This window comes from Mirounga angustirostris, unplaced genomic scaffold (genome assembly GCF_029215605.1).
Source record: "Mirounga angustirostris isolate CCGP_5_RB_7025 unplaced genomic scaffold, mMirAng1.0.hap1 SCAF_15, whole genome shotgun sequence".
Classification (NCBI taxonomy): domain Eukaryota; kingdom Metazoa; phylum Chordata; class Mammalia; order Carnivora; family Phocidae; genus Mirounga; species Mirounga angustirostris.
The window spans coordinates 89,066,242-89,084,361 of record NW_026991723.1 but is presented as its reverse complement, the minus strand read 5'-3'; the positions used below and the strand labels follow the sequence as shown (position 1 = coordinate 89,084,361).

Here is an 18,120-nt window from a genome sequence, read left to right as displayed (position 1 = left end):
CTTCCTATCACCCACCAGGGGAAAGGACCAGCACTAATGCTCCCCCATTTGGAAGATGCACCCTATCTATAGGTTTCAATCCCTTCTCTCCCCCACCTTGCTTTTAAAGCATTTCAGCCAAGTCACTCCCGATTTCCACATAAGCTGTCCAGAAAAACTCTTCCATCTCTCTCATCAAATGACCACAGAAAATCGAGGGACACACAGCCTGAGAAAGCATGTTCAGCTTTAGGGCTTTTTCTTTTCTTTTTTTTTAAATTTTTTTATTTAAATAAGGAGAATTCTTTCATATGGAAAGAGCTAGTACAATCACATATTTGAAAGGAGAAACAATAGGTACTGATTCGGAGGGAAGGGCAAAGGGTGTGTGTACCACATGGCCTGCTGAATCCATGATTCCATTTCCCATCCAAGGCAAAAGCTTCCCAGAAAATATATAAACAAGCTGCACATTACACCTTTAGCCATCGTCTGCCCTTTCAAATATCTGGTCTACATGAAAAGACAAAGAGGAAAGGCCAAAACAAAAGGGAACAAAAAACTCTCGACAACAAAAAACCCAAACCCTTTTTTACTACGCAAGGCATGAGGTCAAAAGCTCAGAGTACAGTATCCCCTTTAAACCATGGAAGAAAGTCATCCACCCAGAGCCTTCATAGACATTTCCTCTCTGAGGCTTCATAACATGCTGAAGACAGGGTCCCGGGGACACAGCCACCCGGCCAGGGTGGGAAGACGGTGAATGGCAAGGTCAGAGGCGCCCGGAAGAGCACTAGCCAAGTATGCACTGGTGGTCCTGATGGAGGGCATGGCTAGGGCACAGTGCCTGACCCCAACACTGAGCCACCCAGTCCCAGGTGATCTCTTGGGTCCATCTCATGTTTTCAAGCAGGAAGAGCTGGCTTTCTGGAAGTCTGCATTTCCCATTCAGCACAAAACATGACAAAGCACAAACACTCTAGTGCCCTTAGTTGTCAAAGGCCATTTCCCACAGACCACCTAACCCAGGCTTGCTCTGCAAGCAGTGAAAAGGGACAAATACATATTTGAGAGGCAACATGCAGCTACTTGGTGGAGGGGAACCGAACAGCAGGGAGGGGCTTCACCAGTCTGCCACGCACTGCCTCAGTGGGCCATTTCTGAACACGGCCGTGCACTCATGTGCACACCCTCAGCCTCCTTGGCTCTGAGCATCAGTCACAAACCTCATCACCCATCCAGAGGGCAGATCCAGAAGACAGGAGGGCGAGGGCATAGCTGGAGAGACCCGAGGTCAGTACTTCACAAGATTCCCCAATACCCCTCCAAGTGGCTGGAATGACCACATCTTTGGAACTCAACCAATTTCTGAATAAGTCATTCTCTGTTTTCCCTCATAAGGAACCCAGAGCCAGAAGTGTATGAATTCCAAGTTTGAAAACAACAATGTGGACTAAAAAGGGGGAAGCAACACTAAAGAAAACCAGACCAAATATAACTGGCAGAGAGGTTTTCAAGGGGGGTGTATGTCTCTTGAACACTCGACCCCACACTCCAGCATGTCACCCCACTGAGCAGTTGACACTGGACAGACACTACTGCAGGGTCACTGGTTGCCAAGCAACACGCTGCACCATCAATGGCCAGGGCCAAGCTGCCAGCATCAGGAGGGAGGGAGAGGTGCACTGACAGGGTTCTGACCCCACCCCCCACCATTCCCCCTCCACCCCAATCTCAGCAGCCCCAGAAAGGTAAGTGCTGGTCTTCACCTGTTCCCACCAAAAGCCCCATGGCATCCTGGCAGAGGCCTCCCCATGGATTCGCATTCTAAGGATGGGGGTTTGAAACGAGACTAAGACCCTAAGCCCTATTACCTTGAGCTTGGTTCTAAAACCACGTGAAAAGAGATATTGCACCTTAAAACCTCTCTGCACTAAAAACTGCATTTCATCAGACCGAGGAAGGGATGTGGGGTCAGGCAGGCCTCAGACCTGCCCTCTGCCCCAAGCCCAATTTAAAATCTGTATCTTAGTGGGAAAGAGACCGCAGCTCGGGCACACAGAGGTGGTGAATGCACTGAACTTCACATGCAATTTCCTGGCCTTTCCTGCACAGAATAATTCAGACATTATATATAAATAGAGCAGTGAAACATTTACTTTTTTTCACCTAGACCTACAACATCAATACATATAAATAAATTCTAGTGTTTTCTGTTTTTATTGGGGAGGGGAAGGAGAGGAAATACAGGGGTAGAGGAAAGGGCTGGCGAACAGGTGACCTTTTGTTTTTACTCTTTCTCAACCAGGAAGCTCTGTCGCGCTGACGGCAGGTCCACCGGAAGGGTACAACACCTTGAGCTTGGAACAGCATCCGGGGCTGTTCTGTTGTATTTCAAAATGAGAAAAACCTTTCTTTCCTTCTGACATACAATGCGCCCCGGAATTCGGTGTGCGGGCCTGGCCGTGTTGCTGAGTGCACGGGCGGCGGCAAGCATGTGTGGCTCCCGCAGGGGCAGCAGAGGGGGGACAGGGCAGGGCAGCTGGTCACGGGGACGGCAGTCACACACCCGCAGGGGAGAGAGCGAGCAGATGAGCACACAGGGCAGGTGAGTGCGGGCAACTCGTCAGGCGAGCAGCCGTCGGAGAAGGGACCTCAGAAACAAGATCCCGGCCTGAAGGGGACCAGCTGGTAGGAGCGCGCGGTGAGGCTGGAGGCAGAAGGGGAGCGCAAAGCTGTCGACGAAGCACTAGAGCATCTGCCAAGACCACCGGCCCTCTCCGGAGGACCCCTGCGTCCGCCCCGCACTCCCGCTGGCGGGACGAGCCCCGCTTCCTCAAAGCAGTACAGGGCCCCGCGGACGTCCGCGCGCCGCCCCCGCCTCCGGCTCCACGCCGGACGCAGCGCTCAGAGCGCGGGCGTCACGCAGCTGCGGTGGCCCGAGGGTGCGCTCTGCGGGGCGCGTCCCCACCCACCTACTGCCCGTGCTCTGGGCCAGGCCCTCCCTGGAGCCCCCGGCGGTGGCAGGCAGCAACTCGTTTAGGAACGTGGCTGGCCGCTTAGTTACCCCGAAGAGCATGTGCAAAACTTGACAGTTCCCTTCCCCTCTCCTTGGAATGACAAAATCGGGGATGATTTCCTTCTAGGTCTTATTTTAAGAAGAAACAACAAAAAGCCAGCATAAAATGGCTCACACAAAGATTTTGCTAGCGGCGTTGCTACACACTTCTCTCCCAGGCGGCCCACAGCCCAGCTCAGGCCCCTCTGGCCCAACCACCCGGGTCTGCCGGTGGGAGCAGCCTTCCGGGCCGCACGCCTCTGCCGCAGACCCCAGCGGCCAGCCGTCCGCGCCCGGCCCCACGCGAGGGAGCCTCACGGTTCCCGGGGGCGAGCTGTGTGGAAGGTGGCGGGACAGGAGGATCCAGGCAAGAGACAGGCTCAGGAGAGGGCACGTTACGGAAGGCTTCAGGGAAGGGCGTGCGGGTCAAACAGCAGCCCCCGGGTGCCAGGGCCCCAGACACAGAGGCCTGCACGGGGCCGTCAGCTCGCACCATCCGGGCCGCGCCGGGAAACACCAGGGACTCTGCATCTGCATGATTTACCTCAGCCGCCCCGTGGTCAGCACGTCCACTGGCTTTAACAGAGTCCAGGACAGAAATTCTATGTCATGATTACACTAAAAATGCCCCTAAGCTCCAGCAGTCGACCATCAGGCCAGAGGCTGGAACCCAACCGTGACAGCAACCTCACCTGCCTCTCCCCCTCACTGCTCCCGAGCACGGAGCTGCCCCCCGGCGTGGCCTCCATGTTTTCTGTGAGCACCCGCACCGGTTAACCCACAGAGAGCGTGCGGGGGGGACGTCTGCCCAAGAGTCCTGTGTTAAGATATGGCAGGGATGGCCCAGCGGCCCAAGACAAGAGGGGGCAGTGTGGGACTGGGATAGAGGAGGGGTGAGGGAGAAGATGGAGAAGAGCGTAGAAAAGTTCAGCTATGCACACATAGCTTGTTTTTGTTTTCTTTTCCTTTCTCCTTTGTAAAAACTTTAGTTGCTTTTTAAAACAAAAAGCCTCAAACTAAAATGGCCCTGCTGCCAAACCACTGTGCCTGGGGCGGGGTGGGGGGTGGGGGGGTGGAGGTGGGAAGCGCTGCAGAGAAAGCGCCCTGGTGGAGGGGTGGGACGGGGAGGGGCGGGATCATCTGTACTGCACAAAGGCTCGAGTCACTCCACAGTCACTGTGGACAGGAGACCGGGACAACGTGGGGATGGGGTCGTTTGCTTGCTTGTTTGCTTCGTAGTAAAGCGAGCAGGTCAGTGCCACATATCCACGGGGGCAAGCTTGTTGGACAACGGAGCTTTCGGGAGTGGACAAGGGAAGGGAGGTCTCTCAGTCCGGGCCAGGTGGTTGGACGGTGGATCTGGTGAGATGTCCGAGATGTCCGAGCGTCTGGCTGAGTCAAGGCGGAGCGGCGGCCCTGTCCTCTGGGGGGGGTGGGGGGGGGGTCGAGGCGTGGCCAAGCACCTTCAGGCCTTGCTCTCCTCCACTTTGACCGCCCGAGGCTTGATTGCTCCTGTTCGCTTCATCTGGGAGGCAGCCGAGGGGGCCTCCTGCAGTTTCACGGCTCCCAGGCTGGGTTTTTCATCCACTCGTTGTTTGGCCTTTGGACAGATGAATGGGGACAGAGACAGTTACCCTTATGCAGAAACATCCGTCTGGATACATAGCTCCCACCACCCCCTGCCTGCTCCTGAGTCACATAGGAAAGCTACCCTAAGAGGGCCATCCTTTGGTGGAAGGACCAGACTGAGAAGGACCTCCCTGAGGAAGGATACAGGCATGAGCTGCTGTTCCCCTCCCACGAGTGCTGAGGGCAGTGATTCAGGGAAGCAGGAAGATGCTCGGTCCTCCGGGAAGCACCCCATGATGGCCACGGGCCTCTGCAAGAGTGGCACATCCAAGGCCAACTTGCAAGGACCTTCTCAAATCAGTGCACCCCATGCCGCAAGGGCAAAAAGCCCCCGAGCACACCCAAGTGCACTCCACAACTGGAACTCCCGAATGTTTGCCAAGGGGCACGGGGCCACTACATGGACTTGGTCCTCCCTGATCTTCGACAACCGCCACCCCACCCCCACCCCCCCCGCCAACTCCTGCTCTCCAGAAACCTTTTCCCAGGACCCTCATTTGGCCTCAAGGTTCCCACTCAGGGTCCCATTAACCTGCAGGTCTGCGGTCAGCCTCGACTCTGCCCCCCACCGGGGTGTTAACTCTGCAAGAAAGCTTTAGCAGCTCAGTCCAAGCAATTCAAGGAGCGACCCTCCGGGGAACCAAGTTAGGAGGAGCGTAATGAGCGATCAAACTTCCACCTCCATCAGCCAGGAAGGCGGTTTTAATAAAAAGCCACGCCTGCCGTGTGTGAGCTTTGGAGCGCCACTGCATTTTAGAGCAGCGGCCGAGAACAGTGCCTGAAGGCAAAGACACTGAGAAACCGCTTTTGTTACAAAATGGGAAAGCGGCGTTCCACGGTACTCCCACCCCCGAGACAGAGACGAGACACAGCACTTACTAGAGCTACAGCACGCGCACGCACACACACGCGGCTTCTAGAGCTGACCCACAGACCTAACCGCGTCCCAGCGCCTTCACAGCCCAGACCGCTACGGAGGAGGGTCCACCTTTGGCGCCACCTCCTCCGAGGAATCCGCATCCTCCCTTCTCTGCAGGACAAGGAAGGATCCAGACGCCCGTCAAGGGGAGAAATGCCTTCGCCAGGAGGGACTCGGGCTGCCGGCTCCCGGCGCCACGCTCTAAGCGCTAGGGCACGTCTCTCTTTTTAAGAGGAGCACTCAAATGGGTCGGACAGTCCCTTCTCTTTTGGCGCTTGGAGACGGGCCTAAGCGTCCGGGGCTGGAGGGTCTGGAAAGCCATCTTCTACCTGTTGAACGTAGTGTCCCTGCACAGAGCCCATGTTAACTGCTGATCCAGAGGGCTTCCCACTGGGGCTAGCAGAGCTAGGCCTGAAAAAACCAAAGGCAGGGGGTGAGAACACACACGTCGCCAGAGAAACCGAGTCAAGCCTAGCACACGGCGCGGCCCTGGCTCGGGTGGCGCCCTCTCAGACGGAGGAAAGGCAAGACCTCAGGCAGCGGAGTGCAGAGGGCGCCGGGGCAGGTCACAGAGACACGGCCGAGGGCAAAGGGGCCGAGGCCCCGGCTGCGGGCAGACACTGACCGGACAGGCAGACGGGCACTGACCGTCTCTCGGGGTCTAGAGGGTCTGGACCAACGGGACTCTGTGACCCACACCAACGGTCTATGAAGCAGATTTCAGAATGGTGCCAAGTTTATTCCTAATTTTCACTTTTTTAGGCGGGGGAGGGGGGCGGAACCGAAAGGAACAAAAATCTGTCGGAACATCTTTCTGAATGTGTTCTGTTGACCAGACAACCAGTTCTCCTGGATGTTAACTAGGGGTCAAAAGCTTGAGAAGAGCTGTGTGTGGAGTTCCTCAGGACCCTCAACAGTGGGGGTGCCCAGACCCTGTGCCGAGGGCCACGACCCCCAAGCATGCCCCCCCAGTGTCTGACCAGGGAACCCTTTTTTGGCAGGGCATGCCTCAGAAGCCCTGTTTCCAGAAAACTTGGGAAACACCGTTCTATAGAAATACACCAATTTTCCCCACCCCGCCACAGCACCAACAAAACAAAGGCCATTCATGAAGGCTTCTATCTTCTACATGTTCTCCAAAGAGCCCACTGCCGTCTCTCCTACGCTCACCAGACACAGGAGGCTCTGTCAGCTCTGGGTTTGCCTCTGCGGCCAGAAGCTGCTCACGGCCGCCCGCGGCAGCAGGGGGACAGCATCTGTTTATCCACAGAGCTGCCCTCATCACTCCGGATGATACTCATCATTCTGTGTTGCTATCTACCTGTACTTTTCATACAGTTCTGTTGTTTGGGCCTACGTGAAAAATATGGTCAGACCACAAAACAAACTAATAAACAAAAATAAATGAAGCCAAGAGGGTAAAGTAAGAACAGAAAAGATGACGGAATGGGGAAAAGGTCCCACAAATGCCTTTCTCTGGAAATGCAGGTGGAGCGTGGAATGACGGGGCAGACGGGAGGGACGAGGACCCGGCCTCGACGCTTCCAGAGCAGGAGAACGAGATGGTGCTCTGATCTGCGGGAGTGCTGCCCGATTGGAGGGTGGCTGTGCGCCCCTAGAGGGACCTCGGGGCGCCCTGGAGCCCTGCCGCTAACCTCACGGAGCGCCCCAAATCACGCGTGTCTGTTCTACTCGCTTACAAACAGGAGGGCGCTCCAGGCATCTCCCACGTGCGTCAAGAGCCGACTGCACCCACCCGCGGGCCCCAGGCCGGAGCATGCTGCCTGCCCCTCCCGGCACACTCCTCCTCAGGGGCCAACAGCTCCGTGGAACCAGAGGTTCTTCAACTTTCTAGTATAGTAAGCAATTCAGTACCGGGACTCATCCAAAGCCACCTCCAAATCCAGTTAAGGGACCTGGGACAGTTACTGGAGGCAGAGACCGAGACCGAGGACGCAAAGAGAAGGGGCCAGTCTGTGCAGTGAGAGGCACTGATGGCCCCGCGAGGCCAGTGCGGGGAACATGCAGCCCTGGGAAAGGAAATTCTCCTCGCCTTCCAGGGAGTGTACTTTCCTGGCCACTGAATCCTTTGGAAAATCTGGTGAGAAAGCTGTGAATAGGTCAGGCCTCACACTATTAAAACGTCAGCCGTTCCTTTTCCTACCTTTCCAGAAAGCTCTCCCAAACCAGAGCATTTTATTATGATAACTAGAAGCAAAACCACTCTGTCAGTTCCTGATTTCCCCGTGGTTAACTAAAACATGAGTGTGTCCCAACACTGAAACTTCAAGGTGACACATGGCCTCAAAGGGGACCCGGCCTCAAAGGGACCCAGCCTCAATGCCCCTCTTCGGGTCTCCCTGGGCCCGAGACTCTTCTGAACCACTGAGTCCTGTCTAGACCAAGTACTGGGTGACGCAGCATCCGACCCCCAGGGCATTTCTTTACCTATAAGTCTGTGGTGATGGCACGGAGCCTCCTGAAGGAACATTCTGTTTACTGTCGGCAAAGTGGAAGCCCTTCATCTCCATCTGAGAGGACTGAAGACACCAAGAAGGAATGAGTGGTCGTTTGATGGCCCTGGAGATGCCCAGCCCTCACTGACCCACCCTGTGCAGAGCCGATGAGAATTTCCAGGGAGAGAGGGATCGTCTAAAGGAATCAGCACTCCCCTTCCCCTCAAGTCTAGGCTTGAGAGGCAATTCTTGGAAACAAGAACTGTCCCGTTTTTGTTCTCTTGAAGTGGGGTGGGGAGAGAGGACTGTGCCCCACCAGGATGGGCCATCAGCAGAGCCTGGACCCCAGTCCTAGACACGCTCTATGGGGATGTCTGGGACCAGTCTCTAGACGACCCCATCACAGCTCCCCTGGCCCATCGTCCCCAGGCATCACCCCCACACACCCCTTTCCCTTCTGCTCTGGGTCTCGGCTCATGCAACTAGCTTACACGGGAACCAAGGGGCCCCACCATGGGGTTCCTAGAGGACTTCACCACGAGCAGGAAACCAGTGGTCTGGTGAGGCCAAGAGCTTGCACCCCAACCCCTGGCCCTTTCTGCCCCAACAGGCTTCCTGACTAGCTAGCAACGATTCTCCCCAGGATGCAGCAGGATGGAGTCCTCCTTACCTCTCTGCTGGTGTTAAGGACCGAAGGCTGGGAGCCGGGTGGAAGGATTCTTCGGGGCCCCCCGACAGAGAGGCTCTGCCCCTGTGGCAGCTGGATGGACTGTGGCAGAATCAGGGGCTGCTGTCCAGAGCCGTACCGCGGCAGGGGGAGCTGGGAGCCAGGCAGCGGCATCGTCAGCTGCTGGAGGACAGGGACAGTCAAGAGGAAGAACGGATGTCGGGGAGGAAGCCATAAGCTACTGTTTACACGTGGCCCCGAGAGCAGACACACACTATACTTCAGGTAAGACAGGTTCGGGATTTCCGCTAGGGCACGCCCTCGAAGGCAGGGCAAGTCTGGCCACTGGAACCAGGCAGGTGGAGAAGATAAGCTCAGGGCCGTGCCAGCAGGTGCCACGCTGTGAGGTGCTCCTGGGGTAAGCGTGGGATGCGAGCGGCTCCTCTCCAGAGCTGCACAGGGCCACATGCACCCCAGACCTTCTTGCTTTTGCCCAGCAAAGGTTTGCTGAGTGCACGCTATGTGCACCAGGGGGAAGCACAAGGACAGGGTGAGACCCAGGGAGCAGCGAGGACAGGGCTGCACCGGACGCGGACCCAGCATGGGGAGTGCAGGCAGCAAACCCCCTGTGCGTGGGGGCGGGGAAGAGTTAGGGAAGGTCAGGGGGGGCTTCTCGGCAAGTAATGTCCAAGCGAATCCCCAGAAACGGACGCTGTATGGATGTGTATCTACGTACTCCTTTTCGAGGCACAAAAAGGCAAAACCCCTTTACTGTTTTGCCTCTAAAGGTGATGGAAAACTCAACTGGGTTCTGGGGTTAAGGGTTCCTGGAACTGGAGACTCTTGGATCCTTCTGAAGGCTATTATGGCAGCAGAATGTGTGTTAATGGGGGGGGGGGGTGACAGCAAGCTCTCGTGACCACTTCTCAAGTCCAGCACCACGTGGGTGACAGGGAGGGGGGCCTGGAGACTCAGGACCGGGGCAGGGAAGCCACTTGTCTCTCAGTCACTTTCCTCTTCATCCCCCGTGCATTGAGTCCACAGTGGGGGGTCAGAAGGATCTACTGGAACTGCATCATGGAGACGAGTGGCAGCCAGAGCCTCCAGACCCCACACTCCCCCTTGTACATGACAGGGTGCGGAACAAAGAGGAGGACGGCGCTAAGCTTTGGAGTGTGTGGTGTGGCCAGACTTGTGTTTTAGGGGGCAGCCTGGCTGCCGTGTTGAGAACAGACTATTGGGCCCAAGAAATGGCTAGAATCTGAATACTTTCTAAAGGTAGAGCCAAAAGCTCCTGCTGAAGGATCAGAGGGGGTGTGAGGGCAAGTGGGGACGCACGGGTGACATGGACAAGATAGCCAGAAGGGCCGGGAGAAAAATCACGTTTCGGACTTGATGCCTTCGCGCATCATGTTGCAGATGCCGTAAGATGCCAGAGCAGAAGTGACAGGCAGCCCACGGGCTGGAAATCAGACACCTGGTGGGACTGGAAAGACCCAAATTCTGATGGGACTTAGAGTCACAGGACCAGACAGAGGTTAGAGGGCAGAGCCCGGGGGCACGGGGAGATTGCAGACCACGCAGATGAGGAAGAGGTTTTCACCAGGATGGTGCCTGCAAACCAGAGCGAAGAACACGATTCCAGGGGGTTATGAGCATCCTCTGGGTCAAGTGCTGCCGATGGGTCAGCAGCATGAGAGTAAAAAATAACCATCAGGAATCAACTGGTGTCCTTAAAAAAAAGTTTCATGGGTCTTTTGGGTCTCTTGAATGAGTGGAATAATAGGGTCGGGCTGGGTGTAAACAGGAGGCTCCTCCTCCTCCACGGAGGGCGGCCCTGCAGTGCGTGTGAGGGACCCAGCAGGAGCCTGGCTGGAAGGGCCTCTCCCAGGCACGGCCAGCCTACCCCTGGGGCAGGAGACCCGGCAGGGGGCACTCTGTACAAGATCTCATTTTGTCACTGCTTGTATTTCTCTAGTGACATGGGAAGCAAGATCCCGCGGGTGGAAGGCGGCAAGGAGAAAGTTGCAAGTCTGAAACCGGCAGTGGGGGCAGGGGACTGACGGGCCTGAATGCGGGGACATGGACACTCCCGAAGGTGGCTGTTGGCGCTTGGCTGCATGTAGCCCGAGCGGGTCTGGCTTTCCATAGGCGCAGACGGCTGTGCAGACCCAGGACTGGACTTTACCAAGGTGAGAACACCAGAGGGGGCGCTGAGGGCAAATGCAACAGGACAGCTCCGCTAAGCTGGGCAGGAAAGGAAGTGAGCCCACAGGGGCAGGTGGTAAACGGGAGGCCGGAGCTGGGGCGCTAGATGGGGAGAGCCAGAACAGCAGAGCTGGAGAGTGGTAAGCCCCTTAAGCTTGAGATGACGGAAGAGGGACTGCTTCTGGCACTGACCAGCCTGGGGACCGTGAGCACAGCGGAGCACTGGGGGGGTGGGGGGGGGGGGAGGAGGAGGAGGTAAAGGGGCCATGGAACAGAGACCAGGCAATCATCTATGCAGACATCAAAACCACCAGTGGTTAGATTAGGAACTGTGTTGGGGAGCCTGAGTCAGGGGCCAAAGCAGGGGAGGAGTGACCCTCAAAGCCGTCTAACACTGCTGACGGTCGTGAGGAAGGTAAGGAGCCAACACTGGATTCACTGTGTGGAATCACAGCAACACGCAGGCCACTGGGGCAGTGGACTGTATGGGCTCCAGAGCTGGGCTTTTGGGGAAAAGGGAGGGAGAGAGGTCTAGAAGCATCAGTGGGTACGCCAGGACATGCACCCCATCTCCCAGCCCCCCGGGACGAGGGTGAGGAGAGGCTGTGGGAGAACCAGTGTTCTCAGGGGATAAATAGGGGACGGGACCGTTCCCAAGGGGCAGAGGACCCGGCCCCCCCCGGTTCTAGCAGCCCAAGGATCAGCCACAAGATTACAAGCAGCCAATCACACATCAAGAGGCAGATAAAAAGGAAAGCCAGTCATGAAAGAAGGAGGCCCAGTGTTCTGGAGAGGAGGGACCGAATTCCTGACCTGTGGGAGCTGGGAGTCCAACAACTGGGAGGCGCCCAGGCCCGCAGCCTGACCCAGCTGGCCCTCGTAGACCAGGGCTTGGCTCCCACTCAGGGGCTGGTAGGGGGAGCCAGACGGGGGCTTCACCATCTCCAGGGGCTGCAGGCCTGGGAACGCCGAGTACGGAGGCTTCAAGGCTGTGCCTCCAGAGAGGATCATGGTGCTGGGCGGTGACAGGCTGGGATGCACGTACACCTGAGACCTGCAAAAGCCGGACAGACAGTGGGTCAGGGGTGGGAGCGCAACAGCAAGACCTCAAGTAAGAGCACACACCACGACCCCCGGAGGGCTTGCCAAAACCCACACTCTGGCCTCACCCCCCCCCCCACACCGAGTTTCTGACTCAGGAGGTCTGGGACAGAGCCCGAGAATCTGCATTCACAACAGGCTCCAAAGATGGTGTGGATGTTGCTGGTCTAGGAGCCAGTTTGAGCGTCGCTAGATCACATATCCAGGCCGTACAAGGCAGGGAAAACCTGCGTGATGCTAAAGGCCCGGGATTTCAGACTCGTGGAAAGAGCAGGCCAAGGGTCATGACCGGCGAGAAGGGAGGGCGGGGAAGGGCTGGGAAGGGGCAGGATGACGTGGAAAGAAAAAACAAGGCCTACGGAGGACCATCAGGCCCACGCAGCTCCTGCGGCAGTTAGTAATGACTCTGAAAGGGTCTGTGACCAGCCCCTGCACCGCCCCCCCAGAGCAGGAAAGCGTGGAGCAGTCGTACAACAAAGGGAGCGAGCCCACAGGTCTGGGAGGCGGGCCTCCCTGGCTGCATCTCACCTGAAGGGCTGTAAGGAGCTGAAGATCTCCTGAGCCTGGGAGGCGGGGAGCCCGCCCCTCAGTCCCAGCTGGGCTGGAGCCTGCAGAGACGTGTGAAGGGAGAGTGGGATCTGCTGAGCAGCGGCAGCCTGCAGGTGGGAAGCCGGGTAGGTCACCGCGGGGCCCTCCAGGCTGCCCCTCCACCCCCCCGCACCCCCCCCCCACGGCAGCTGAAACACTGCCCCAAATGCACACTGGGGCTTGTCCTTCCGGTGCTTTCCTTGCTCTTGGGAAAAAGCAAACAATGGGTAATAATCCCAAACCCTGGTATGTTCCTACACTGGATTCTGTACAACAGCAAGAATGAATCCTAGCCACAGGTACTGAGAGCGGTGCGTTTCGGAAGCAACGGTGGATGGGACACGTACATGAGGAATACATGTGGTACGATCCGGTTACGTGAAGATCAACATCTTGTAAATCTAAACGATGTGGTATTTAAAAATGTTTTACAAAGAGGTCGGGACAGGCAAAGTTCTCTGTCCTCGGTCCCCAAATCTGCTCCTGCCCAAGGGCCCCACCATCCTGGCCCACAGGTCCCTGGGGTGCTGGACCATCAGAAGGCCCCACACCAGCTTCAGGAAGGAGGCTTCCAGAAATCTGCCCCTTGCAGCACAGAAAATACGCCCATCCTGCATGAAAACAAACGCCTGCACGTTTCTAAAACTACCTCTTTCTAACGCATCCATGCCTGGGACTCTAGGCCTTTCTTCTCTTCATCAGAAGGGTACCTGATACCAAAGGATACCAAAGAGAATTCCATTTCAGCTAATTCCCCAGCTAGGACACAGGAAGAACTCTGAGAGAGGGAAACTAAGAGTCTGGAGCCCAGGGCTCCATTCCTCTTCCCTATCTCTCCTGTATCTGTTCACTGAACATTTCCTGGCTGCTAGGACAGGCTGGGAGCTGGGCATTACACGTGAGGGACGCAGGAAGCGAGACAATGCACAAGTCAACGCAAGAAGTAACTCCACTGTGTGCTGTACCCCCATCCCCCACGGGGCCGCCTGGCTTGCTGTCATCACCTGCTGGTAACTCTGCTGCTGAGGTATGGTTTGGGGAACCAGGCGGGGCTGACTTGCGAACACGTGGCCGTCCAGGTATAGAGGCGGCAGGTGGTTGCCTGCAAACGGAAGCCCAGAGGAGACAGAACAGAGTCAAATCTCACTGTTTCCGGATGTTCGCACGTGCATCCTTTCCCAGGGAGTCAGCGGGAGGGAGCATGTGCAGAGCCCTGTGCTCCAGCATAGCAGCCCACACCGACTCACCCGCTGGGGAACACGGGCAGACGGCAGCATCAGGGCCCAGGAGCGGGGACAGGCTCCAACCCACCCTCCCACTGGACCCCTGGCCCACCGGCCCACACCCTGGGGAGCAGCTCTACTGCAGCTGAGGTGGCCTAGCTCTCGGCCCCTGGCTTCTCTGTCCCACTGCACTGAGTCCACAGTGGAGGATCAGAATGGTCTGCAGGGACTCTATCACTGGGACCCTGACAGCTGGGCCCTCAACACCCCCAGCCTCTCCCTCAGAGCACCACCATGGTGGTAAAGGTGGCTACCGCTTACGAAAGGCTTGGCTGACACTAAGCACTTTCCAGGTATGACCTTGTCTCGTCTGCTGACCCGCAGAGAGCCAGTCTTCTCGCCCAGAGGGCTGAGCCACTCACTGGCGGCGAGCCCCGTCTCTGCTTCCCAAGGAAGCAGAAGTGCAAGTTGTCCGCAGTGCCTGGGAAGCTATGACCACCCGACCTACAACAAACTCCTACTTCTGCACGCTCAAGCAATCCAAGTTTCTCTTTTGAGAATGAAGGGAGGCGACCCCGAAAGCTGGTTCGGGCCAGGGAATGGCGAACCTGGAAGAGAAGCCGAAGGCGCGACAGAGGCCACGGGCATGGGCGGCATGGAAACTCCGCCGAAGGAGCTGTAGTTGACCCCGTTGGAGGCTCCCACAGACGATGGGGGCTGGATGCCTGAGCCCGCGCCTCCAGGAGAGCTCTGCTCCGGCAAACTGGGCGAGTTTTCCCAAGCCTTGCGCGCGGACTCCATCTGAAAAGTGAGGGGAGCGGAAGAATTACCACCAGGGAGGCGGCGGCTAGCACAGCCAGCGGACGCGGGATGGCGGGCAGGGCTGCTTGTTCCTGCCCCTTCCCGAGCTAAGGCGCCCAGGTGGCCCCCGCCTAGCTCTGCGCTGGTTTACCTTCAGGGTGAGGTCAGCGGTGGGGAAGGACATTTGGGAGAGGCCGATGGCCCTCTGGATGTGATGGTCGCGCCGGAGGATGGGAATACTCTGTGTTAAGCCCGCCTGGAGGGGAAAAGGAAACCATGCAATGCAACAGCACAGCAAAATGCCCCTTCAGTTTGGGCCACGTGCACTCAATACCCCCGGGATGAGGCTGCCAGCAACAGACACCATGGTTATAGCCTCCTGATGGACGCCGTCACGGATTCCCGCAACAGAATCCACGGAGAGCCACGTCCACGCCCCCACCCCACGGAGCACAGAGGCGCCGGGACCTAGCTCGGAGATCCCAGGTCCTATCTCAGCCTCCCCATCCGAAAACTAAAAAAGAGATCCTTGTAACATTTCTTCGGAAATGTGGCCAACAGACCCTCCCACACAACGCCCAGTGCCCAGGAACGTATTACAGGGATTCTGAGAAACTGCTCAGAATAAAGACATCTGTCCCAGCAGCATCAAACATACATAACCACAGAACGTGGAAGATCAGAGAGTCACAGAATGCCAAATAAACCAGACCTTAGGAATTACATTTCCCCATTTTAAGATCTCAAAACCAGGGTGTGCAATGTTTACACAACTTGCCCAAGGACATGCATCCAGCTAGAAAACATGTCACACCTCACACCCGGGTCAGGCGGCTGACTCCAAACCTGGTGTTCGTCCCCTCCTCTGGCTTCAGAGCCACCGCACCCCCACCCCCGCCACAAGAGGCTTGCTCCCGTCTCTCCAGGGCCTGCCAGCACAGGAAACAACAGAGCTTGGGGGGGAAGCAGACTCACGTTACTGGCCAAGGCATCCTGAAGTTTGACAACCGGATTCCCCGAAGGACCAGAGGCAGAACCAGGCGGCAGGCTGAAATCAGAGTCCTGAAAAGGAGGAAGAGCCCACTGAAATTATCTGGCCCACCTTTTGTTAATTTCATCCACAGTCTCAGTGACTCAAAAAATCGGCTGAGCAGCATTCACCAGACGGCACCCAAGAAAAGATGCCACCCCGACCCTCCCTCTGTGCTCCCTGCCTGTGCCCACTGGCCAACCCAATGGAGACAGTGAAGATAACTGGTCTGCTCAGACTGAGAACGTGGCTGGTGTCAGGAGAATAATCTAGAAGGCAGCTCAGTAGCACCTGCCGCGTCCAGCACACCGATATGCTCCCCGAGAGAACTGTTTAGCTCCAATCTCCCTGCTCTTTCTTGGCGACAACCCTGTCTCAGCAGCCTGCTCTTTCTCCAACTATAAAAAGAAGGTGGGGAGGAGAAGGAGACACATCCAAGCCTTACTTTTGGATTGACTCCAAATTCAATGGGCGGCACCGGCAGCACGGAGTCCACGTGAATCTCTACCCCGTTAACAGGCGGGACAACGGCCCCCTGCAGCCGCTCGGCCCCCTCCGAGCCCTTTCTGTTTTTCAGAGAACGCTCATTGCCGATGGGTCCTGGTCTGTGCTCCTTGCTCTGTCCTGACCCTTGTTCTGTATCCTTGATGGAAAAGCAGAGACTCTGAGAAACACAGGCTGGAAGGACCCCAACCCCCAGCTTCCTAGCCCTAGGAAGAGGGAAAGATGACAAAGGACGACAGCCCCTCCTGCCCTGGCCCAGGCCTCTGTGAATGGACTTCCAGCTTACCTTCGGCTCGGACTGCTTCTGAGCCTGCTCCTTGTGGCCGTCAGCCTTGGGCTCCAGGCCAGGCCCATTCATGTCCTCCGGTTTCAGAGCGCCGTACGGGGAGCTGCGCTGGGAGGAGGTGGCAGACGACTCCCGAGACTCAGCGCTCAGGTCAACGCCGCTGTCCCCCTGGCTGCTCTTAAAACCCTGCTATGCAAGGCACAAAATGGGTTAAGAGCCCTGACCCCGAAACTCCAACATGGGACCAGGAAGCAAGACCAAGCCCGTGACTGAGACACATCCCCCCAGTATGCCCGTCCCTTTCAGTGCTGTCCCGACCTCTGCCCTGACCTGCCAGTGGTACCCAACAACTGATGACACGGTCAAAACCACAAGACACGCAGTAGGTGCCAGGGACACGGCTGCCAAGCTCATCCCCTTGTGACCCAGGTCAGACAGACCGCCACCACAGCTTCGCAGGAGAGGCCCCAGTCGCCCACTCTCCCGGGTTATTCCCCACTCTCGACCCTTCACACAGATGAGGGTCAGGGCCAAAGATGAGCACCAAGCCAGGGCCTGCAGAGATGGCCCCGGGGCCAGGCTCAGTGGCCGTGGTGAGGGAGAGCCAGGCTAGGCACTGGGCGCACAAGGCCCAGGAAGAGCCAGCCACGGGGGCGGTGAGCACGCGCGCAGCCCCGAGCAGGTGGCGGCCACTCACCTCGGCAGAGCCAGGCTCGGCGCTGTTGAAGGCAGTGGCGGCTTTTGTCCAGGAGTCGTTAGTCGGGGCCTGAACGGGGAGGGCTGCCCGAGGGAGCAAGACAGAGAGTCAGCGCATCACAGAGGAGCCCCCAGGCTGGAGAAACAAGCCCGGGTGCCGCCGACACACACCCAGGCCACCATCTGTCCTCCCTGTCGCGTCAACGGCACGCCAGAGAGATCTGATCCACAGAAGCTAGTCGGCTGGCGTTACCCAACTTCCCAGCGTCCTCAGTCAGACTCTAATAAACACGCTTCTCTTTCCTTCATCGATTACATGCTCTAGTAGGCTCGCTGGCAGCTTCTCATGCACATCTGGGAGGATTCCGTATTGCTACCCCTGCGCAGTGAAGCTTTCTTTTGCTTAAGCCAACAATTCATTTCTACAAGCCGGCAGCTCCCACAAAAGACTCTCAAAGATTCAGGCCAGTATTATCGACTCCTGTTAGCTCCAGGACCATTCCAAGATTCCCACAAAAGCCTCAGACCCCGTGTATGTACACAAAACTTGACACGCTCTTTTCAGGTCCAGGGGCCCTGGCTCTGAGCAGCCGATGAGGCGCTGGAGCATCCTGGCCTTTGGCAAAGGCCCAAGAGCAGAAGCAATTGGAGTCTAGTTTGCTCCGAATGACAAGCTGGCAGGTATTTGTGGACGTTCAGAGTGTGATAAGCATCACTCACACGTGCAACCAAAGCATCCGACATCAATATTTTATTTAAGAGATTATACTTCCAATCAAAGTTGGGTCTCTTCCAATGTTACTTATTTTTTATTTTTATTTTTTAAAGATTTTATCTATCAGAGAGAGAGAGAGAGAGAGAGAGAGAGAGAGGAAGCACGTAGAGAGCGCCAACAGGGTGAGGGGCAAAGGGAAAAGCAGGCTCCCCGCTTGGCGGGGAGCCCGACGTGGGGTTCCATCCCAGGACCCTGGGATC

At 57.0% G+C, this 18,120-nt stretch overlaps 1 protein-coding gene and 2 non-coding genes across 13 annotated transcripts in view; all 3 read right to left on the bottom strand.

The window, feature by feature from the left end:
* Positions 1–235: 235 nt before the first annotated feature.
* The window catches only part of PRRC2B (proline rich coiled-coil 2B), a 91,166-nt gene continuing 73,281 nt past the window's right edge, over positions 236–18,120 (bottom strand). For 3 of the 11 annotated variants that reach the window (XM_045883366.3, XM_045883367.3, XM_064579023.1), the window contains 13 exons: positions 17,147–17,229; positions 16,450–16,638; positions 16,105–16,302; positions 15,605–15,691; positions 14,781–14,885; positions 14,437–14,629; positions 13,610–13,707; positions 12,546–12,673; positions 11,730–11,970; positions 8,712–8,891; positions 8,034–8,125; positions 5,915–5,996; positions 236–4,637 (listed from right to left, as the gene is read on the bottom strand). In XM_045883366.3, coding sequence (XP_045739322.2) covers positions 4,503–4,637; positions 5,915–5,996; positions 8,034–8,125; positions 8,712–8,891; positions 11,730–11,970; positions 12,546–12,673; positions 13,610–13,707; positions 14,437–14,629; positions 14,781–14,885; positions 15,605–15,691; positions 16,105–16,302; positions 16,450–16,638; positions 17,147–17,229 — 1,811 coding nt within the window. In that variant the 3' untranslated portion in view covers positions 236–4,502. Of the gene's footprint in view, positions 4,638–5,914; positions 5,997–8,033; positions 8,126–8,711; positions 8,892–11,729; positions 11,971–12,545; positions 12,674–13,288; positions 13,316–13,609; positions 13,708–14,436; positions 14,630–14,780; positions 14,886–15,604; positions 15,692–16,104; positions 16,303–16,449; positions 16,639–17,146; positions 17,230–18,120 lie in introns of those variants that run through there. The other 8 variants (XM_045883368.3, XM_045883369.3, XM_045883370.3 and 5 more) reach the window with 8 other exon arrangements.
* Positions 9,707–9,792, bottom strand: LOC123850340 (small nucleolar RNA SNORD62). The gene has a single exon (XR_006792303.1). It is a non-coding gene; the product is annotated as a small nucleolar RNA SNORD62 (small nucleolar RNA).
* Positions 13,987–14,071, bottom strand: LOC123850341 (small nucleolar RNA SNORD62). The gene has a single exon (XR_006792304.1). It is a non-coding gene; the product is annotated as a small nucleolar RNA SNORD62 (small nucleolar RNA).